Source organism: Cucurbita pepo, chromosome 10 (genome assembly GCF_057944985.1).
Source record: "Cucurbita pepo subsp. pepo isolate OVF chromosome 10, ASM5794498v1, whole genome shotgun sequence".
NCBI classification, from domain to species: Eukaryota; Viridiplantae; Streptophyta; class Magnoliopsida; order Cucurbitales; family Cucurbitaceae; genus Cucurbita; species Cucurbita pepo.
The window spans coordinates 5,901,604-5,925,706 of NC_141807.1; the positions used below are offsets into that span (position 1 = coordinate 5,901,604).

The 24,103-nt window shown below is 34.9% G+C and overlaps 2 protein-coding genes across 2 annotated transcripts; one reads left to right on the forward strand and one right to left on the reverse strand.

Moving 5' to 3' along the window:
- Positions 1–3,308: 3,308 nt before the first annotated feature.
- LOC111803294 (putative galacturonosyltransferase 7) lies at positions 3,309–16,859 on the reverse strand. Its single transcript, XM_023687632.2, has 9 exons — positions 16,275–16,859; positions 15,722–15,753; positions 15,403–15,462; positions 10,925–11,000; positions 10,776–10,825; positions 10,389–10,687; positions 5,023–5,380; positions 4,414–4,935; positions 3,309–4,113 (listed from the first exon to the last, which is right to left on the reverse strand). Exons 1-9 carry the CDS (start codon positions 16,435–16,437, stop codon positions 3,847–3,849), a joined length of 1,827 nt encoding a protein of 608 aa, XP_023543400.2. The 5' UTR covers positions 16,438–16,859; the 3' UTR covers positions 3,309–3,846.
- A 4,191-nt stretch (positions 16,860–21,050) lies between these two features.
- LOC111803261 (E3 ubiquitin-protein ligase PUB22-like) lies at positions 21,051–23,478 on the forward strand. Its single transcript, XM_023687590.2, has 2 exons — positions 21,051–21,732; positions 22,560–23,478. Exons 1-2 carry the CDS (start codon positions 21,252–21,254, stop codon positions 23,348–23,350), a joined length of 1,272 nt encoding a protein of 423 aa, XP_023543358.2. The 5' UTR covers positions 21,051–21,251; the 3' UTR covers positions 23,351–23,478.
- Positions 23,479–24,103: the final 625 nt, after the last annotated feature.

Sequence of the window (24,103 nt, forward strand, 5' to 3'; positions counted from 1 at the left end):
TTGAAGAATTTTGAATAGAATTGATGTTCGGTGACAATGATATGTAAACTAACACGATTGAATGTTCATTACTGACTGAAACAAAAGCTTTTCTTTTGTTTTTTTCTTCGACGTTGCTATGTGTTTATTAATCCAATCCAAATGCTTAGGTAAGGAGATTGAACAAACCCGATCGCTAACGACTAAGTAATCTTAAACGAGTTATATATATATATGGGACTTGATTGAAATGAAATTGTCGCAATGTATTTGTATTTGTATGTACTTTAGGGTTAAGAGAAGACAACAAAACAAAAGGACTATGTTCGCACCAGAGGGAGAGACTCATTTATGCACCTACTCCCACTATATCCAACTAATCAACCAACTTACCCATGTGACGTTTTTTTGTACCATAATGTTTGTGTTCGGGTAAGAGATGTTCATTTAATTCACGGGATCTACGCGAATGAAGTCGAGAATCCTCATTAAAATTGAGAATAAAAGAGGGAGTGAGGGGAGATTTGTAGTAGTCCAAGCTCAAGCCCACCGCTAGCAAATATTATCCATTTTGGCCCGTTGGATATCGTTGTTAGTCTCACTGTTTTAAAACGTGTCTGTCAGGGAGACGTTTCCACACCCCTATAAGGAATGCTTCATTCATCTCTTTAACCGACGTGGGATCTCACAATCCACCCCTTTGGGAGCCTGGCGTTCTCGCTGGCACACTGCTCAGTGGCTAGCTATGGTACTATTTCTAACAATCCAAGTTCAAGTAAATATTGTTTGCTGGGAGACTGACCTGGTATGAAAAGTGCAAGCCTTTGAAACTTGCTAGCTAACCTAAGTGCTTTGACCTGTTATGTATCGTCGGCAACCTCACGATTTTAAAATGCATCTGATAAGAAGAGGTTTCCATGCACAATCCACCCTCATTAAAACTGTGAGACTGACGATGATACATAACGTATCAAAGCGAACAATATTTGTTAATGGTGGGCTTGAGCTGTTACAAGATTTATTCTCGTTAACTAAACAAGGCTAGAGATTGAATTATACTCCCCGTTTCCGACATTGACCAGTTGACCGGATCGATTATTATGGATTCCATGAGAGAGATGGTCACCAAAAAGAGTGACTAAAGTTTATAAACAAAGGGTACAAAGGATTTCATCCATTGAGGTGAAGGGAAACGTTTTATCAACACAACAAAATATATTTTAATATTTTCTTTATTAATTTTTTTTTAATATCTCATGTATTAATTTTTTTTAATTAAACCATATTTAAATATTATAAAATTATATATTTAAAATTTCAAATATATATATTAATTATTGTAATATGAGGTATAATAAATATATTTTTCTCTTTTATATTTATCATTTCCATATGAACCCATAAATTATAATTCATAAATTATAAGCTTCAATTATATAAAATTAATTAATTAGTTGGTTAAACTATTTAATTAATCAAATTTTATTTATTAATTATAAGTCACTTCACTAGACCTAGACTTAGCAACTTTATATACGCTAGGATAAATTGTGCCCATGAATATAATAATTACAAACAAGTTGATCCTTCATAAATTAATCATAATTACAGCTACTTCAAAAATCATTTTACCCACGTAATTACATCTTCTATTTGAAATACCACGGATACTATAATAAACAATTTGTTTAGAAGGAGAGGTTTGACACAGAAATTACTTCTATCTCGTAAAATTATGTTTTCATCTCTCTATTTAGTAAAATTTCCAAACGAGTAGGTTTATTGTATCTGTCATATACGCATTCACATAGCACTACCGGAATGATTTGAATCAAATCATTTGGAACAATTACAAAGTGAGTCATATTAATAACGTTACATGGATAAGACACCTAATCTTATCCCTACACTAAAGATATTTTAGATTACTTTTTTATAACATGATCATCCCATATGCAAATTCTAGGCTATTCAATATTACACGGATTTTTTATGCTAGGGCTAGTATTAAATCACAACTGAAATTATTATTTAAATTAATTCATTAATTACAAGATTTTAGGACATAAATTCTAAAGAGCATTGCTTATCCCCCAAATATGATCGATGTGAAAACGTGGGTCAAATAGAGCAACATCAACCACCTAACATCGACTACTAGATTTATGAAGAGAGTTGAAGGTAGTCAACATGTCTTTTTTCATAGTTTTTGTACTATAATGCTTCATATTATACTCTAAATCCTGATCATTACAAACGGTGAAAAATATTACATATTGCTTTAATTTGTAAACGACCAACTTACTTTCTCACCCGTTTCATGTTTTAGAATATTTGTGATCACAACTGATCCAATATTCGAAAACACATGACCAACAATGCACAAACCTCACAAAAGAAAATCGAATCATAATGAACTATTTATTCACATATAAGATGGAATCAAATTCACAATTCATAATCACGTGAGAAAATAAACCTCTACAAACAAAAATTTGAGTGGCAAAATTGAATGGAACTTCATTCATTTCAAAATCTAGGTCAAATGACATTTGGATTCTTGTAAATGATGATAATCTAGTTGCTAGTGGAATATTATCGTAAAGAACTTTCAAGAAATAAGTTCTTTGAGTCTAAGTTTACCTTGCAGATCTATATATAAATTAGAACACGACGTATATAACCTTAACTAGTTGAATTATACTTAAGTTTTTAGTAAGGGTCGAACCATCTCACTTCAGAGTCACTGGAGAACGATTAACGAATCCATACTTTTCAAAATCAAACTCAAACTCCAATTATTTCCAAAATTTTATATATATTATATATAAAAATTCTACCGGGGTGTTATATAGGCATCTTGTCAAAGAATTTGAACATCAACTTCTTGGTAAAAAAGTATATAAACCTTAACTACTTGAATTATACTTAAGTTTCTAGTAAAAGTCGAACCATCTCACTTCAAAGTCACTGGAGAACAGTTAACGAATCCGTACTTTTCAAAATCAAACTCAAACTCCAGTTATTTCCAGAATGTACCAACCATAGTAATAAACTAAGGAACACAAAAGAAAACTTAGAAAAACTAATTCAAAACCCTAAATTTTAATCATTGGAAGAAAGAAAGAACATTCTTATCACGGCAGAATCAAAGTTGAGCTCATATATCATCTTTAAAGGGAACAAAGGAGGAGAATAAAATACCTGGCTTGGAAGCTGGAAGTAGTAATATAGGCTGAGAAGAATGATTAAGAGAGTATTGTAGCTGCCACAACTTCCAATGTGTATCATTATAGCTGTGCTGCACAATCAGAGTGAAGAAACAATGCTTGACAAAATAGGCAAAGTGCCTTCCAAATAACTCTATAATCAAATTGAATACGAATTGTCAAAAGAATTTAGTTTCAGTAGAAGCGTGAGAACCTAATCTAACTATATTATATGTATATTTATATATTAATATGAATGACATCAACTGACAAATAATCCTGTTAAGGCATAGGACAACAAGATATTCTCATCCAAGCGAATGTTGCCGGATGAATATTAATTGTAGCCTTTGGGTGTCTTTGCCTTATTTGCCACACTTTCCAACTCAGATTCTCATTCAACAAACCAACTAGCAGACTAAACAGAAACCTCAATCGCTTTCTCTTCTTCATCAACCCCAAAAGAATACCACAAAACTCATGATATCAGAAATCACCACAAGCAAACTTGATCAGGATGAAGCTAGTAGTTTATTTACCGAAAAAATGAGTTCTCTGTTGTGCGGGCAATCCCATTTGTCAACGAAAATTATACTTGATGAGTTGAGCCCCAGATTTCATGAAATATGTAGTAGACGGTGGTAGAATCTTCGACTTATCACGGATTTATGTTACACTTGCTCAAGAACAGATCTTCTCTGTCTAGAAATTTCTTCCAGTGAGCTTTGTATTTTGGGATACCCAACTCCAGCCAAGGTTTCAAATAGCCATTATAATGCAATGTTGCAGCCTTTTTGAGGTCTTGGACATTATGCCTGTAGACATGACCTAACCCATATAGAGACCAGGAATCATGAAGGGGGTAGATCATCCCCTGAAAAGTAAGCAAGCTTGCACGCAACACATCAGCATTAGTTGATCCGTCCTGCATCATCAGCTTCTGGTCAATAAATGTTACGAGAGAAAAGGAAGAGTCGGATAAAATATCGTTCAAAACAACTCAACTTTCAAATTTATCCTTGATCAATCACCAAAAATATTAGAAGCACAGGTTGAAAGACGTTGAGTACGATGCAAGAAACAAAAATTATCAGCAGATATATCATATAAAAGACATGACAAACATAAAATAGGCTGGGCATTGGCTTAAGTTTGCAATACAAAATATTATAGAATCTTCTATGGAAGATTCCTGATCAGGAAGATTAAGATTCATGGGACTTACCTCCTTGACCAAACTACGAAAAGTTTGAGAAAGATCAAGCTCTCGCCACTTCGCCAGATCAATTACATTCAACCCTGACATCCAAGTGCAATCATTTTGATTGTAACCGTTCTCACCCAGAAAACTTTTCAGCTCACCCAACCTCACTTGACAACACTGTGCAGCACCATTAACTTTTCCTCCCATATCAAGGCTCCACAAGTCTGATAAGTCTCGCTGGACAACAACATCATCCTCCAGAACCACAACTTTATCCAGGCTCTTGAATATTTCAGGAAGAAGATAGTGCAAATGTGAAAACATTGAAATGTATTCGGTCCTAGAGTGAGTTAAAGTATGAAAAGAAATACGGAACTCTTGAGGCAAAACGAAAGTCATATTTTCATGATCGTCAAGTATAAGATGCTCAACATTTAATACTTCAATAGTTGCCTCCTTATAACTATTCCTCGAAAACCAGAGTTTCATGGCAAAGTAATTCTGCCCATCAGTCAATACATGAAAAACCTGGTTTCCACTTTCCTAAAACATGAAGGAGTAGTTATCAGTGTCATTTTGATAAGTAATGCAAATAAACAGGCTAAAAGTACAAATAAACATTTAACTCACTTTTGCATGTGAAACGGTTGAATTGATAACCACTGATGATGCAAGTATATTATTCGAGAATATTATATAATGGTTCAAAGTGGGATCTGCATATTTCTCTGCCTGTGAGAGCTCCAAATTGGTTGAATCAATCCTAAAATATTCAACAGTTAGCTGCATAGACAAGCAATGCAGGCTCTTTGGCATGGTCTGAACAGCTAGTTGGAAGAGAAAGGCACTCTGCTTCATGTGAAAATCGGCTTCATCCTCGGTCATATCAAATAGCTGTCGGAACTTTTTGTCCACATTAGAACACTCCAACGGGAATGATTTAGCTTTGGTTATTGTAGCTTCCATCTTCAGTGACCTTTTCTCTATCCTGATTAAGAAATTGGAGGCATGGAAAGTTTTCCAAGACAGAAATATGAGGATTTCTTAAACGAAGATTCAATAAACTAAAAGGGAAAAAAAAAAAAAAAAGGTAGTGAAGCATCCAGATACAACAGAGACTAAATTGTTATCCAATATGCTCGTAGTTTTTAGTTTGCATAATATATATGAATTTTCATCTCCTTCAAAATATGTGCAAGCATGTAAGCAGACATGCTATAGCCTTCAGGGAAAAGTAAGCTATTTCAAAATTGAACTTCGTGGTCAATATATTGAGCCTCTCCTTACGTTTTGAGAGAAAATTATTTTATAAAACTTGAGAGAGAAAATGCATTGAAAACATTTAAAAAAACATGTAGATGACAATTGCATTAAAATATGTAGGTAAGAGAATGTACAACACTTGGTCGGAGAGAGGTTCAATAACTACTTAGTCCCTTACAGTAAATTATAATGCATTTCCAAACTAGCAGGCATGAACATGGAAAAGAATGAGGAGCCATACACTTACAAAGTGACATGCAAATGAAAACAAACAAACAAACAAAAACTAATTACGCAATATTGACATTGGGTGGTTGAGGATGGTTTCGGGATGTGCAGGCATTATCGACATCACTATGGACAGGCAGGCCCAAGACGTTCTCCCCACTTAAATAGTCGACGACCCTATCAATAGACGAAGCTTGAACCCTTCAATCTTCTGCATCCAAGCTTCCAAATCTTCGATGCTCCCAACTTGTTTTTTCATAGGGAGGTTTTTCCACTTGACAACGAATTCTTAAACCCTCCGTATGGGTCTTTCAACCTTCCTAGTTCTCTCGGCAAGGATCTCTTCAATATCTTTGACATCTCTTTGTTTTAGGTCGATGCATGTATGACGATGGAATTGCAACCATAATTGTTAGGATCGGGATGAAACAGCTTTAAGTTACTCACACGGGTTGCTGAATATATTTTCATTCATGTAGGCAACACCACCCTCTAAGAAGTAGCTTCGATCTTCTTGAGAATTTCTATTGATCCTTCATATTTTGTGATAAGTTTTTTTATCTTTACAGCTATGAAAATCAGGTACATTCTAATCTTAGCTTGATGAGACTTGATCTCCAGTTTAAAACTCCAGGGGACAATACTTCTTGCCTGCCCACTTTTTCACATGTTTGGAAGCCCTCTCTAAATAAGCTCGAGCTATATTTGTCATTTTCTTCCATTCTTATGTAAAGTTTTGCACTTGATTCTTCCAACATGTGAATGATCAATGATATGAGGCGAGGATGATTGTCTTCTACTCACGATCTCAAAAGTGCTTTTTCTAGTGTATGAATCAATATGACAATTAAAACAAAATTGGGCCACATCCACCGACTGGAGCAATTCTTTTGATGAGCATCAACAAAATGGTGTAAATATTCTTCGACCAAGTAGTTGTTCTATTTGTCCATCGATTTAAGGGTGTGATAGTTTGAAGAAGTATTCATGGTCTTCCAAAAAACCGTATACAACTTTATCTAATACATACTAATAAATCGACCATCTCTATCACTAACAATACTTGATGAGATGCCCCACAATTTAGATGGCATACTTTGATAACTGATCTATGATAATCAAGATGACTTTTTGTCCCCCTACTTCAAAAGGGTTGAATTTGTCAAAGCAAGGTAGACCAAGGACACCTTCCCAAGGTCTAGTAGGTTTGAGGAGTCCCAACACCTCGACCTTTTCGACATGTCTTGTTGGCAAATGAGACAAATCTTGGTATACTGCATAACATTGTCTCGTTATTCGACTAAAAGTAGCCATTCTTAATAGTGCATATGATTGTTTCCACTCGAATGGTCAGCCCTTTAAGTACCATGACATCCATGTAGCAGCTTTATCCTTAGGTCTTCTGCTCTAGGTACATATAACTAATTTTCTTTGTTTCAACAATAAGTTTCATTCGACCAAAATTTGTCTAGTCTACCTTGCATTGACTAACTCAGCAACAACTTTGGCTGAAGAGTCTTTTTGTACATGTTCTTGGATGATGGCATGCATCGAACCATTGACTACACTTGCATGGATGTGGGTTAGGACAGCGACAACTTGATTGCTCTTTCCCTTCTTATGTTTGAACTCGAAATCAAACCCGGCTAAGGACTTTTCCCATCAAGCTTACCTTGGCATCAATTTTGGTTGATCAATGAAATGATAGATAGCACAGTTGTTCGTTTCACAATGAAACACAACCCCAAGAAATATTATCTCCAGACTCTAAGACAATGGACAGCAACCTACATTTCCTTCTAAGAGACCATGTATCTCCTCTCAACGTTCTTCAACTTTTGACTTCCTTAGGTGATGAGGCTTGGATGAGAACACCACCTAAAGAAAAGTCATATGCATCATCTCTACCTCAAATGGCTTCATCACGTTGACAAATCTGTGGACAGGCCAACCACAACCATGTGTGGTCTTTCTTCAACAACACTGTTAGTGGGGCGACTCGTCTAGAATATCCTTCGATAAATCATAGATGGTAATTAGTCCATCCTAAGAAGAATCGTAGTTTTGTCATGGTAGTGGGGGCTTTCTTCCACTCTTGAGTAGTTTTTACCTTATCACTATCCATGTTGATTTGTCACAATCAATGATATGTTCGAGGAAATTAATACATTGTTGAGCAAAAACACATTTCTCTTTCTTCACATATAATTGGTTTTATCTCAACTTCTCGAAGAGTAGGCGTAATTGCACCTTGTGTTCCTCCAAAGTGGCATTGTGTACGATTATCGAGGTAAACAATGACAAATTAATCTAGATGTTCATGAAAAAAACTGGTTCATCAAGGGACAAAATGTAGTTGAGGGATTGGTCAAGCCAAGGCATTACCAGGAATTCAAAAGCCTCATATTTAGTCACATGGGAGATCTTGGGCTCATTGCCCTCAACGATACTTGCTAATTTCCTAATCGCAGGTCCAACTTCATGAAATACTTAGCTCCATGAACTGAGATAGGTTATGTATTGGTTGTATCATGGACCATCGGTATGGCCATGAGAATCTCTTTAACTACAAGGCTGAAATCATTCGTATGCCACTGTACTGTTTGATGTTCATTGAGAACAATGTGGGATTACACTTTGCTAGTGGCATTGGAATGATCTTATGTCCAAGGAGGAAGTCCATCCCAAGTACGACGTTGAAGTCGTCTATTTGAACTACCATAGGTCCATCTCTTACGACCATATTCCCAAATTCAAAGAGACCCTCTTGAAGACCCCTACTAACTTCTTCCATCTTCCCAATGTCTCTTTCTATCTTCAATCTGAGTCTACGGGCTTCTTGGCCGGATATGAAGTTGTGAGTCGCACTTGAACCGATCAAGGTGTTATTACTTGACTGAGAATTGATTACTACATCAACCCTTCTGAAACACTTCTTTTGGTTCGACTTTTTTTCTTTTTTTTTTTTTTTTTTTTATGGCCGACCAGTACTTCAACGCTCCAATTTTTACAGTGTCGTCCTCTTCCTTCTCGACTGCAGTGTCAACCTTAAGGTCATTACAGCCTTATACCAAGGCCTGAAGGGCCGTAAGGACAACTCGGTGAGGGCACGCGTAAAGTCTATAGGGCGGCCATGTTTGATAGTTCCATGGGGGATGAGACCCTCGAGATGGGCTTGTATTCATGTTATGGAAACGTTTATTCGTTCCCCCATTTGGTCTATCAATTCCTCTGTTTGTATCCTCGTTCCTCTGACCCATAGGCTTGAAAGATTTTCTCTCAATATTCCAAAGTGGTGTATGTTTCTTTTGATAGCTTGATTGCTACTATAATCTAAGAGTCTTTGTGGCAGCCAATTAAGTGACAAGATCTTGAACTTTTTGTTCATATAATGTTCTTGCCCATGGTTGTAATCCATCAACAAAGCACAATATCTTGTCCTTTTTATATATATCTAGGATATCCAGCACCATAGTCAAGAATTTCTTGCCATAATCCCTTATACCCCAATGTGTTTCAGTTCGTGCAGTTTTCGCCTAGCTATAATTTCAACATTTTCTGGGAAAAACTCAATCCTTCACTTAAGGTAACTTTCAGCTCTTCTGAACAAGTCCCTGAAACCTTAGAAGTACTACTCAACATCAAAGGTTAAATTTCTTAGTTCCTCAAAACCACAATTCCTTTGAAAGCCCCATGATCTGCAATCTTCAACTTATTGAGCTTGACCTAGGGTATGATCTCTACAACCTCCATGGTCACATTCACTCGAGTATTCATCTCAACAATCTCTACTTTGATGGCATCTATGGCCGCTCTAAAGCCTTAAGTCAATTTGTTAAACAGTTTTAACATGGTCTTGTTCAAACTATCTAGCTCTTTGACACATTCTTCTATGTGTGCAACAGAACTCCTGGAGCCATCTCCACGCTTGAAGCTAGTAGGTCATGTCGTTTTATCTTCATGAAATGAGAGGGAATCAAAGGTTAAGGATAAACTACACTCAGCAAACTCAATTAGATACCAAAAATTGTTTACTGTAAAGCCAGACTATAGTCGTAATTAACAAGTATTAGCAAATAATAAAAGAAATAGTCTTCCCTTGCTAATGAAAACTAGCATTGACTTCTTTTTATTTATTCAAGCTTTTCTGGATAGTTTTGATTTGGCTAAAATTCCATTTCTTCTATTGGTGTTCACTTTATAAATCTCTCAGCCGTTCAAATTCCTCTGTAATTAAGGTGGTTCATCTTGAATGCAAGGGTAAGTTTCAAGGTTGTGGACTTGCTTCTTTATCATGTGTAATTTTTGTTTCTTTGTTTTGTTTCTTTTCGCTCTTCTCTCTCTAGTCTGTTTTACTTATATCCCGTTCCTTTTCAAAAATTAACAGAGGATGGGGTGGTGCATGCAATTTCCTCTTCAGAGGAATTTTAGGTTTGGATCCAGTGTTGTAATTTTCACTTTTCATCCTTTTCATCAATAAAATCATAAACACTACCACAACTTACTGTAGTGGAAGGTCAAGATCTGTGGTTGATTCACTCAAGATACGTTCCAGCTCTTGAATATTTTGCTTCATTTCTTGAGTCAACTTGCCTTGGTCCGGAAGTTTTGCAATGCTAGGATAGTATGCTCGCGCAACAAAAAGCTGATCCTTCAATTTCTTTACCATAGAGTCTTTAATAACTTCTCTATTTTCCTGTTGCCAAATACAATAGCTCCCAAACTTCCACTCACACGGTTTTCCATTTTCGTCCATGGAAGCCATATGTGGGTCAGGTTGAACACTACCACCAACTTTGGTAATCTGAAAAGGCATACAAAAATTAACCACAAAAACCAATTGAAATCCAGAAGCAGTATATAAGTTCCATCACAGACTAACACATCCATACATTTTCATGGGTATGCGTTGGTAGGGCATCAACTTTTGGAGGCTGTAAACCTGTAGATTTTTTAAACAATAAGATTTAAGTAACAGTTATGCCACACAAGAAATATTACTGTCTAAATACTTGCATGAAAGAATTCACCACCACCAAACCTTTTGCTTCCGGATTCTCGTGTATGAAATCTTTAATGTACTTCTTAGGTTCAGTGGCATGTTTCTGAAATGCGTCCTGACAATATGACCAAAGGCAACTCAAAGCAATCACCCTAGCACTATCTTTAAATGCCAAAATGACGACTCTTTATCATAATAATTTATCTTAAACATCAATTGCATAAGAGAATATAAAAGCACATACATCAAAATGCCAATCTATTATTAATCTTTAAGATTGAGATAAATATTAAGAAAGAATAATACCAACAAGTGAATACATAGCACACACATATTAATGTGGATGTATGTATGAACAATACATACACTGAAGTAGGACAACACCAGCTTCATGAAAAAAATAAGAAAAATAAAAAACTAAATATGACAACTGAAACCCAAGTCTGCTGCTACTATCTGTTATTTTATTGGTGAATGATATAGTGTATATTGTTGGTTTACATAAAACTGGTATCAATTAACCAGTTGGGTAAAAAAAATCTAAGAAGTGAACACTATAATCTACCAACCATGCATATATCAGTAACTGATATATGCTTTCAGGTGGAATGTGGCTCTTCCTATGAATATGAGAGCTTCGACTATCCTGGCAGGGGAACCTTCGAAGAGAGAAACAACTGCTCTTTCAATGAAAGATACGCTCCCTTTTGTAGATAAGGTTATCTCTCATGCTGTCTCTTGGCATACATACATTTACAAGTTATAGCTTGAACTATCTTTTTTTAATAATTCTCATACCAATGAAATATTCCTGATTCCTAAAAAAAGTATAAATCAACCAAAAATTAACTTAAATGATTAAAGTAGATACAAAATTTCATCAAAATGATAACAAATATCAGAAGAGTTAGAGACGGTTTTCACACAGAAACTCATCAGTTATATCCAAACAGGATTCAGGTCTTCATGACCAAAATTTTCAAAGTCGTTGACTGTTTCATAAGTTCCCTTCAGACTATCAAAAGAACTAAGTCCTCACATTCACTTTAGACTATCAAAAGGAGTAAGTTCTCACATTCCCTTCAGTCTATCGAAAGGTCTAATTTTTCACCTTAAGATGGTAAGTAAATGTGATCTTCTACTTGGTGCATTAGCTGTATAATTGGATCCAAGTGTTTTAAACTTTCTTTTTTTTTTGCTGGTATCAAGTTTTTTCTTTCTTTTTGTTTTTGTCTTTTTTAAAGAGAAAATGGTTCGTTGGGATCTGAATTATAAGAACAAAACACCGAAATTATATTACAATGTAAAGAGAAACTACATAAATTATAAACTTTTGGCTCTCTCTCTTCCACAAAAGACTTCCTCGAAATTCTGCCTACTCCCAAACTCCATATCTTTCTCATTTTTTCAACAAAATTAATTTCGGCCTTCTTTGCCTATTCAGTCCTTATAAGTCAAAGACTTTCCAGAAGAACCCCAAAAGAAAACGATCCCACCAAAGAAAATTGGCCCCAAGTGAAGAAAAGAAAATTAGTGGTTACCACACATACGTAACTTTTCAAAAAAAACAATCCAAAGGCCCATTGGTCTTCCACGCTTCCATTACACCCCACACACACACACACTTCATCCCTAAGCCAAACCTCTAAACTCTTTCTCCCGCACGTGTTTTAGCTTTCCATCTCTGACACCCTCTTCTTTGCAACTTCTTCGTTGTCTACTCTTGCAATTCTGGCAATGTGTTCACGAGTCTCTTGTAGCCTTCCATTGGAAACTTCAAGGTCCCTCTCCATTTACACATAGGTTTGCAATTTCCTCCTCCAGCTTCTCCTCAACCTACTGCCCTAGTTCTTTTCTCTACCTTTTCCCTTCTCTAATATTCTTCACAAAACTTCCAAATTCAAAGGATTCCACACCAATCTCACCTTCTTTTTCTCCCCTTTAGCAATACCACCACCTTCAATTGGTGGCTGTTCCTACAATAAAATCTATCCCTCGTATTGTTGAATGGGCAACAGATAAAGCCAAGGAGCTCCTGCAGCTTATCTTCTGTGTTGATGCCCGCGTGACTAAGTTTCCAAATAAAGAACAATACTCACTTTGGGCTTTTTCCTGTCCATATATGACTAAAAACTGTTGGCGATGAATTCAGATGATGAGGCAAGCTTAGCACCTAGTGATTTATACAAAAAGTACCCGCCTTTTTCCAAATGTTATCCTCAAAAGTCGGCCTGTCAGTTGGTGAAAAAAAAATGAGGCGAACCCACTCATCAATTTCATCTTCTTTGAAATTTCTCCTCAATCAGGGATTGGGAGTTCTAGATTCAGCATTCCAAAAAGTGGCAATGGAGTGGAGGCTTCCTTTTCAAGAGTTAATGTGAAGAGGTTGGGGAATTCATAATTAAGTGCTTGCCTCCCAATCCAAAAGTCCTTCTAGAAGAGAGTTTTATTCCCCCCCCCCCCCCCCCATTCAACTTGTTCAAATATGGCTATAAATCAAATTCTTCTCTTTGTCAATGCTTTTCCAAGGGCCCTTTGATAGTTCAATAGATTTTGTGCCCAATTTGAAATCTAGGTGACATGCCATATTTAACATGATGAATTTCCTCCAGACAGACTACTTTTCGATGTGGAACTGCCATATCCATTTTGCCAAGAGGGATTGTTTCTTCAACAAGTGGATATTTGAATTAGGTTATAACTACAAAACAAATTAGAAGAAGTAGACCAAGTAGAAGCAAATAAAGTAACCAATTCCCAAAAAAAACTCCCAGCTGGACTCTTGATTGTGAAAAAATATCGAATTTCTTTTGAACCAAAGGCTCCAAAGGATTGCAAATGCCTGTTCGACTAATGATTGGTTTATTTGATTCAGCTAGTGTCTTATGGTTTGCTTGCCACCATCTAGTCAAACTCACCTTCGCTTGCAATCGCCTGATATCTTCTGAATCGGTTGACACCATGTTGATCTAATCTGATTCAACCTGTCATTTTCCACATTCAATGATCCTTTTTCTGCTTCAACCAAACTCGATTAGCCTTCATCCTCTAACTTATGTTCTTTTATCTCATTCATTGCTCTTATTTGATTGTTTATTTCTTTAAAACGGATTCTTCCATTCATCTTTAAATCACAAGAGTTCTAAATGCCTTCAAGTCCATCTTCACAACTTTGCCAACAACATTTGCTTATTCTACAGTATGTTTTACTAGAGTCAATTGCTGCACCTTCAACAATAATATCTCTAAATCAGGACTTGTGGCCAAAATTGATGAACTAATACCAAACTGCTAGGATCCAAATTATAAGAATTATAGGAATTAATCAAGTTCTTGCCTTTTCAAACCAATGGTGGAACAGATTGGAGTTCTCATCCCCAGCAACAAGTCATTTAAGGCCCCAACAAGATGTTAATGTGGTTCTCATCCCAATTAATAAATCTCCACTCCATTCTCTTTCCCCCTTGTTGAACAACCAATGGAATCAAAAGCTCTCATTCCACTCCCTTTCACTTGTAGATGCCTCAGAACCCTTACCAACAAAATTAAGGTCGTCTAAGTTCATGCAGCAAAGCAACTGGATAATATTTCCTTCGGTTGTTACATCAAAACCCCAAGAAAATTCAGAATACTGTTGTTGGCAAAGTTGCGAAGATGGACTTTATAGGAATTTGGATTTCAGCTGTGAACTACATCAAGTTTCCCATTTTCTTTTCAACCTTGAGCTCACTGGCCATTTGAACAAGAGAAGTTTCTAGAGAGAGAAAAAAAAAAGGTATAGAATAAGCTGTCACGACAGACAACAAATACCCCATAAGTGATTGAATAAAGCACAATACAGATAAAGGGAATCAAGAATTCATCTGTTGGTTCAAATAGCATGAGCAAAAAAAATTAAGGTACAATAAATGGTGGAGAAGTAGAACCATTCCATAAGAAATGGCCTCTTATGTGAAGCCATACGAATCGTGTTCTAAACGCCTGTACTTTTTAAAAATCTAATGCTATCAAGTCCCTTCCCTAAACCTCCAATTCTGTCAGTTTCATTGTCTCTGAAAGATTCAAAGCGTTGAAGGGAAAATGGAAGAGGAAAAGTCAACAAACCAAGGAATTAACTTTAGAGAAGGCAAGAGCTCAGAGTATCGAAGGGCAGATTAAACAGAGAAAATAAAAATTCTGCAAAATAAAAGGCCTTTGTCGTATAGGAACTTGGATTTCAGGTGGGCTGATAAGTTGCACAATTATCACAAGTTCAATTGTGCTATACTCATATTAAGAAAATCACAATTTCAAATCCTTCACTTTTGGGTAATATATTACATGCATTTTCATGAAAGAATTTTCAAAGACCTATCCCCAAATAATTGGCACAACATATTCATGTAAAGGTCAACGTATCCACAACTGGTCAATAACAAATAAATCCATTACAAGAATTGACCAAGCACTATCTACTGCTGATACAAAGGAAAGCAAAAAAACACTCATATGCGAAGAGAACTAAGAGAATATCATACCTTGGGAAGAGTTGGTCCAAATTTTCTGATGACTTCATCTACATGACTAGGTTGAAACCCCTGTCATAAAAAAAACGTTCACGAAACTAAAATAACGGGACAATCGACGTAACCTTCACAATGGAGAAGGTTATCTAATCCATTCAGATCTTTTTCTTCCAGTATTGAACCAACTAAAATCAATTTTCAGAACATTTTCTTCCCTTACCATAAATACACAGAATGGTACCAGTAGTACAGAAATTTAGAAAACCAATGTAATTTGTTTATAATATGAGTTTTAAAAACAAATGTCGCAGCGACAAATATTAGTCCTTACTGGTTTTGAATTTTGTGAGTCAAATCCGTATCCTGCAGAAGAAGAACAGAAATGGTGTTAGCAAAATACTTATCTTAAATAAAAATATGTACTAGTGGAAAAGAATCTCTTCTAAGGAGAAACTGAGGAGGGGAAATGTTGACAAGCCTGACTATGTTGGGAATATCAATAGGGACATTGGCGCAAAAGAGAACAGGCAGATGAAAGATTATAGTAAAGGGAAAAGGCCTGAATTGCTTCTTATCCTAATTCACGCGGCATTTGTCAAGGAAATCCCAGAAAGAATCAGAATGGAGGGAGAAGGAGACAGTTAAACAAGAAAATGACGAAAGAAACAAGAAAATCGATTCGAAACATCATCGAATTTCAAATAGAACGAGCCAAATAAAGGGAGAAACCGATGGGGGACGCGAGATCTAGCAGAGCGTTAAACAAAGAGAACAGAGAGTGTACAACAGTAAAAGCTAGGAACAGATCCGATCAAGAAACGTCAGATTCAGCACAGCTAAGGACTAATTCGATTAAAACAAAAAGAGAAGAGCAAACAAGTTACCCGGAGAGTGAAATCCATTGTAGAGACCAAGCAAAAACACAAGAGGCACAAGCATTGAGAGGATAACGAGGCCAAGAACTCCGATCACGAGTCCTCTCCATCGTCTTTTCGCCGGAAATCCATAAGCAGAACCCCCGCTCCCTACACCACCGCCGCCCTTCATCTCCGCCACACTATCCTCTCTCCACTATTGATCGATAATGTATAATCTTCCTCTTCCCAAATCCCTCCCCCCCTCCACCTTCTGCGATTATCCTATTCTTACCGAAGTGATTACGAGGGCAGGGAAAAGAATCTCCAATAGAGTTCAAGCAGAGTTGTGATTTATACAGATCAGGAAACAAGAACTGTACATCAAAACTCTATGATATACGACACTTTTCTCCAGTAATCCGAAGAATCAACCGTTCTTGTCATTGAACTTAGAATCCCCACTGGTTTTCGTTTTCATTTCTCCCGTTCCATCGCTCACTGCAACGGATCAGATACGAATTCCTCGAAGTGCGTTCGCAGAGATTTGGTGCGCGAAAGTACGAGCAGTGGCGAGTGGGAAGAACATGAACCTGTGATTGATTTGGGTGTTTTTCTTTTCTTTTTAATTTATTGTTAAATTATATATATTAATTTTTGTTTATTTTCCTAAATTTTAGTATAATAAATCTATATTTAATAAATATATTTATATTTTCGTCATTTTATTTAGATTTTAAAATACATAAAATTTAATAAAAAAAATTTAAAATTTAAAATATTTAAAAATATAGAAACTAAATTATTACCAAATATAATTTATACTAAATTATTATTTTCACGTGAGTTTGAAATAAATATTACTCATTATATTTTATAGACTAAATTAATATTAGTTTATATTTTTAAATTTGTAATAATTTAATTTCTATTCTAAAAAATATTATTAAGATTTAATGAAATTTCTTATCGTCTAGATCCATAAAATATAAGTATTTTTCGACGTACTAAATATAAATTTTTAATTTAAAATCATATTTAATATAAATTTTAATTTTTTATTTAATAAATCAATTAATTTTTAAATTTTTTGAAAAATCAACCTTTTATCAAATAATTTTAAAGCTTAAATATCTTAAATTATTTTAAATTACAAGTTTAATCCATGCACGTATCTGAGTATGCTTATAAATCACACGAAAAACCGTTAATATCCATTTAATTAATTTAATTATATAAATGGATTGTCAAACCTAAAGTGATACATTATTTATTAATCATAGATTATTAAAGGGTTAAAGGGTCAATCAATTAAAGAAAAATAATAAATGCAATTTCTGATATTATAATCTAATAAACGAAAATTATATTATTTATATTTAATAATTATAGATACTCTTCATTAATAAGCGTATCTAAGTATGCAAAAAGCATTAAAATTCTTTACTTTTTATTTATTATTTTTAAACTAAATTAATAAAAATACTGTTATTTATAAAAAAAAAAAAACACACATTTAAACTTTAAAATAAATAAATAAATAAATAATACTTAGATTTTATTTTTAAAATACTCTTAAATTTTTAGCCTTGGATTCAGAAACCGAACTACAGTCTCGAGAGGCTAACTGCTCGAGCCTCAGGTTTGGAGCCATATTTGGAGCAACCAACCCACGAACCCTTCGACCCACTCCAGCACACAACTCATCCTTCACGTTTGAAGTTCACATGCTCGCCCCCATCAGTGAGCAAACCCAGTCTCTAGTTCAGCTTCACTCACGCAATTTGCGCCGTCTCGACTCCCCAAGTCGACTGCGTAGAATGTGTTCGGTGTCCCTAATTGTGGTCGACTGACATCTCTCGGCTCACTTGTTCTCGGGCAACTCTAAGTTGTTCTCGATGTCATTTTACTATTTCGGACCGTTCTAAAGTCATTGTTGACATAATTGAACGCATTGTACACCATAATATTATGCACGCTCCTTTCCCTTCGTGATTTCCAACAACATGAGTGTACGCTAGCCGAAAGGCAGACCCATGAGAAACATATACGAGCTCATCTAGTGGGTCCATGAGCGCGTGCGTGGGTCGTGAGTAGCGTGTGCAAGAGAAATACTACACATCCAATTTCGCTTGGACCGGAAAGTAGAGATCAAGGCCATGATGTCTTATGAGAGGATAGGTCCCCACCATGATTGTATGTGATTGCATTTCCTAACCTACGTAGAGAACAATTCATCAAAACTAAGTACAATGAACCTACTCAAAACCCGATGTCGAGTGGATCTGTTTCAATAAGCCGATGCGAAGGGTAATTTCGACCAATACACTACTCACGTCATCGTGACTTAAGAAAACGTGTTAGCACCTGAGGTGATCTATAGTTAATCAGTTCATGTTCGGGAAAAAAAAATCTTGAAGGGCTAAATCCGTAATTTCAACAAAAAATTTTTAAATTAAAATTCACTCACTAAACTAATTTATTTTCATGGTTTGGATATGTGAAAGATGGTTGGAATTTTAAAATATTGAAAAACCAACCAATTTGAATAAATATACAAATAAAACAAACAAAACCAAACCGGTTGCGCAGCCGCAGTTGAGCATTTTTGACCGTTACATACATCGTATGTTGCTGTTTGTTATATATATATATATATATATATATATATATATATATTGTTTTTTTTTTTTTAATGAAAATTTTTTGCTCTTATTTTACACGTTTTATATTTGTGGCCGACTACACGAACCATATTTTTAATAGTACCGGTCTTGTTTTTAGTATTATTGATGAATATGGGTGTGTACGGGTTGGATTCGAAATTTTTTCGACCAACCCGAAATTTCGAGTTAATTGAGTTAGTGACCCGAATGATCCGAATAGTGTTCATAACCCACTATTGTCGAGTTGAATAAATTTGGGTCATTGAGTTCTTCATTTTTTTAATTATTTATAAAAAAATATAAAAAAAAAAAAAAAAAAAAAAAACTTACTTACCCAGATAAATATTATTTTAATAATTAAAATTTTGTGAAAAAAAAAAAACATTATTGAGTTAGAACGCCATGAATATCAACCCTATATTTGAGATGGTTAGGTTGACTTGACCAAAAAGTTTCAACCTGTAAACCAGACCGTTCCGAAAATTCACCCCACTCTTATGGTTTGGGTTGAGTGATCTTGGTTGTATGAGTCATCAAGTCATATGAACAGTCCAACAAGGAAAGATTTGGACCTACCCGTTAAAAAAATATTTTAATCATATTAAATAATTGAATCACTTGATATCGTGATAAATTAAGAGCAGATTGCACCCTAGGAGGTTTGGTTCTTCTCTCCAACCAAGGTAAGGTAGAACTGACAAGGCCCGATAGTATAAGTTTTGGCCCTATAAATATTTATGAGGGTTCATAGTCTAAATTTATTGTAAACATTATTACATTATGAACAATAGGCAAAAACAAACCAAACAAAACACCATAAAAACAAACCAAACAAAACACCATACAAAAGTCGCATTATATTACAAACCAAAACAAAACAAGGCTCATTCATACGATCAATCTTGTCCCACACGAACCTCAATAGTCTTGGCATTCCAATAGACCAACACGAGTCCTTTTGTATGTTTGAACCACACTCACGTACATCTCATAAAAATTCAGAGGTCATCAAATGTGAGATCCCATATAGGTTGGAGAGGGGAACGAAGCATTTCTCAGAAGGGTGTGGAAATCTTTTCCTACCATACGTGTTTTAAAATCGTGAGGCTGACGACAATACGTAACGGACCAAAACGAACAATATCTGCTAGCAATAGGCTTGAGCTGGTGTACCAAACATAGAATTGTTTCAAATAAAAACATCATAACCATGAAGTTACTATGAGACTTTTTTAGTCATCTTATTTTCATGATGGCTCTCATTCGAATGTGGTCTCAATTCATTCATGTACCGTCCCAACCAACATGTCCACTTCTGCTCTTTTTTTTTTTTTTTTTTTTTTAATTTAAAAAAGTGAAATAATAAATTATTTATGTGTTCTATGACAAAGATACTTTCCGTTGACAATTTGGGAAGGCAAATGCTTATCCTTTTCTCTCCGCCGCCGCCGCCGCCATTTTCCCATTAAAAAAACATGTGCTGAAATCCACCTGAAAAGAAATGGAAACCAATGAAATTTACACGTCAATAGATGCTTTAATTATATATGTATCATATTATTTATATCATTGACCAACTAAAAAATCCGTTTATTTTATTAAAAAAACTCGATTTAAAATCTATCTGTTTTATAGTATATTGAAATAAAATTCTTAAAAAATTTCTACGAGTTCATCTATGTAAGAGACATTCTCGAGTGATTTCGTGATGTTTCGAGAAGCTTTGTTGAGAACTCCAAATCGATCGAATAATTGGGTTTGTAGTTATTCTATGAATTCATGTAAAAAGAAGACCGAACTAAGTAAGTTTTTGGGTTATTAAAAACCAGGAAAGCCTAATTTGAGGACTCGAGAAGGCTTCCTCTGATAGAAGGTTCACGTCTCCTATTTCTCATAAAATATTGTTTAGATTATTGAATTTTCAATTTTGTATTTATTGAATATTTGAACATTAAAAAGTGTCTACTAAATTTTTAACCTCTCGAAATAAAATTTTAAATTTATACGTAGATAGTTTATTAAATACAAAATTAAAAGTTAATACCATGATTTTACCGGAAATGATTAATTATATGTAATACACGTGTATATCATGGTTTATTTTGACCAAACCGTAGGCGGTTTTGTTTGGCCATGTGGATAACATCCAAAAGTCTTCTCTCTCTCTCTCTCTCATATCTTTGTTTTTCCAAGTTTGACTTTCTCTCTCCTTTGACCGACAAAATTATATAAATTAACGACCAAGATCCTCTCCTCTCCGACGGCCTCAATTTACAACTTCCCAACAACTCTCTCTCTCTCTCTCTCTCTCTCTCTGAATCTCTCTCTCTCTCTCTCTCTCATGGCAGAATTAGATCAAGAACTTGATCCTCCTCCCTTCTTTCTCTGCCCCATCTCTCTCCAAATCATGAAAGACCCCGTCACGGTCGCTTCCGGCATAACCTACGACCGCGAAAGCATCGAGAAATGGTTGTTTTCAGACAGACACAAGACGTGCCCCGTCACACAGGTCGTCTTGTCAAGCTTCGACATCACTCCCAACCATACTCTAAGACGGGTCATTCAAGCTTGGTGCACTATCAATGCTTGCAAGGGCATCGAGAGGATTCCGACGCCTAAGCCACCGGTCAATTGTAAGCAAGTGGTTCGAATTCTTGCAGATGCCAAGTTGTCTCCGTTCTCGCAACAGAATTGTCTCCGACGACTCCGATCTATTGCAGCGGGGAGTGAATCTAATAAACGTTGCATGGAAGCTGCTGGAGCTGTGGAGTTCTTGGCCGGAATTGTGTGTAATTCCACCAACGTGGAATTCAGCTTAGAAGGTATTATTACTATAATAAATCCAAAATGTTAAAAATATATATATATATATATATATATATATATATATATATATATATATATATATAATTATTTGATTTTTTTTTTTAATTTTAAGCTTATTAAAGTATTAAAAAAAAAAAGAAAGAAAAGATAGCTTTTTAAAAAAAAAAAATAATAATAAAGGATTCGTTTTTAAATTTTTTTTAAAAATTAACTTTAAAAAAAAATTTATTTTCAATATTGCGTCGAAACAATTCAAGAAATTTAAATTTCTTACAATTAATTTTAATTTTTTTTAAAAAAAAAATTAATTTGCAGCAATTTTAAAAATTTCTTACACGCTATCTAATTATTTAAACCGAATTATTAAATTTTATGAGACATAAAAATTAATTTTATATTTAATAAATTAATTAATTTTTAAAATTTTTGAATATGTCAATAATTTATTAAATAAATAAATAAAAAGTTTAAAAATCTATTAAATTAATATAATTTAAAACTAATTAGAAGAAATATTTTAAATTTTGTGTGCGTTTCAAAAATACATTTTTAATTTTAATTTGCAACGTTTTTCTTTCGTTTTTTTTTTTTTAGGGTTTCAAAAATTTCGAGTTTAAATCATTTAAAATTTTAAGCTAAAATTGAAATTTAAACGATTTACGAGTCTAGATCGTTTAGAATTTTAGATCAAAACTGAAATTTAAACGATTTTGGAGCGATTTCGAACGAAAATTTCAATTTCGATCCTAGAACTCTTATTCTAAATTTGTAATTTGTGTAGTAAAAGTTGAGAATCTAATATTTGATGAACATTGTTGAGCAGATTACGCTTACTTGATTGACGACCAGTTCGCGAATTTGGGCGATGAGGCTTTGAGCATTCTTTACAAACTCCAAATCTCCGAATCCGGCCTGAAATTTCTACTCGCCAACAATGGTGGCATCTTCGTCTCAACCTTAACCAAAATCTTGCAAAACGGAACCTATGGCTCCCGAGCATATTCAGTAATGCTTCTAACTTCAATGTTCGAAGTTGCAGATCAGATTCAGATCCTCAGCCTAAACACCGATTTCTTCGTCGAAATCGTCCAAATTCTGAAGGATCAGATCTCGAAACAGGCTTCGAAATCGGCATTGAAACTGCTAATCGGTCTTTGTTCGAGTTCCAGAAACAGAGTTAAGGCGGTCAAAGCCGGTGCGGTTCCGGTTATGATCGATCTCCTCCTCGATCTCGATTCGTCAGAGAAGCGTTCGTGCGAGATGATTCTCGTGACACTCGATCTACTCTGCGGCTGCGCCGACGGTAGGGCGGAGGTATTGAATCACGCGGCAGGGATCGCTGTTGTATCGAAGAAGATTCTGAGAGTTTCGACACTCGGAAGCGAGAAGGCCGTCGGAATCTTGTGCTCTATCGCGAGATTCTCGGCGAGTGAAAGCGTCGTCCAGGAAATGATGCGGCTCGGAGTTGTGACGAAGCTCTGTTTTCTGCTTCAGGTCGTCGGCGCCGGAGGCAAAGCGAAGGAGAAAGCGAAAGAGATTCTGAAGCTTCATGGTCGGACATGGCGGAATTCTTCATGTTTGCCTTCGAGTCTGCGATCTTCTTTTCCACATTAGGGTTTGTTTTTGCCCCCAAAACTTTCTTTATTTCAATTGATCGAAATTGGTTTATATATTAAAAAAATTTGTACATATTCTTTGTGTAAATCATTTGTTAATTATAATATTAATTAATGTATTATTTATTTATGGGATTAATTAAAAAAAATAACCCTAAATTTTATAAAATACGGTTAAAATAATATTTTAAACTTTTAAAAAAATTAAAAATAAATGAGAATAGTTAATATTTTATTTTAATAATTAATTTTTTTCGAAACTAAAATGCAACTATGATTTAATTTTTAAGAGTAAAAAGACGATTTTAGAGCTTATACATATTTGAAGTTTCGGGAGTTTTGTATGTTTTTTTTTTATGACGATGGAGGGTAAGTAAGTGTTAAAAGGAACGATAAGCTTTTATAAATTAAAGCATAAATATCTAATGAAAAAAGTACGTGTTGTCTCCAAAATTATAAATTTATTGAAGTTTAACTCGCAAAAATGAAAGAATACACGATCAAACCTAATTGGTCCATTTGAAACACATGCGTGAAAGTTTTCACGATCGATACTTTTTATGTAGGAAATGTTTAAATTCGATGATTTTAACTTTAATTTCGAAATAAAAAAGCTCATAGCACTTTACCTATAGGCGTAGAATCGTACACGAGAGTTCATAATTCTTCTCCAACTCAGTAAATCAATATTCAATCTGATTCTATTTGCAAAACCTTACTGTTCATCTTGTTTTAATATCTGAAAATTAGG

Bases quoted from the DNA above. Each gene is read 5' to 3' on its own strand.
- LOC111803294 (XM_023687632.2), bottom strand. From the start codon at position 16,437: ATGAAGGGCGGCGGTGGTGTAGGGAGCGGGGGTTCTGCTTATGGATTT. The intron at 10,826-10,924 runs GTTTGGTGGTGG...AAAAATCTACAG, and splicing joins CGAGAATCCGGAAGCAAAAG to GTTTACAGCCTCCAAAAGTT. The intron at 4,114-4,413 runs GTAAGTCCCATG...CTGATGATGCAG, and splicing joins TTCGTAGTTTGGTCAAGGAG to GACGGATCAACTAATGCTGA.
- LOC111803261 (XM_023687590.2), top strand. From the start codon at position 21,252: ATGGCAGAATTAGATCAAGAACTTGATCCTCCTCCCTTCTTTCTCTGC. The intron at 21,733-22,559 runs GTATTATTACTA...ATTGTTGAGCAG, and splicing joins CGTGGAATTCAGCTTAGAAG to ATTACGCTTACTTGATTGAC.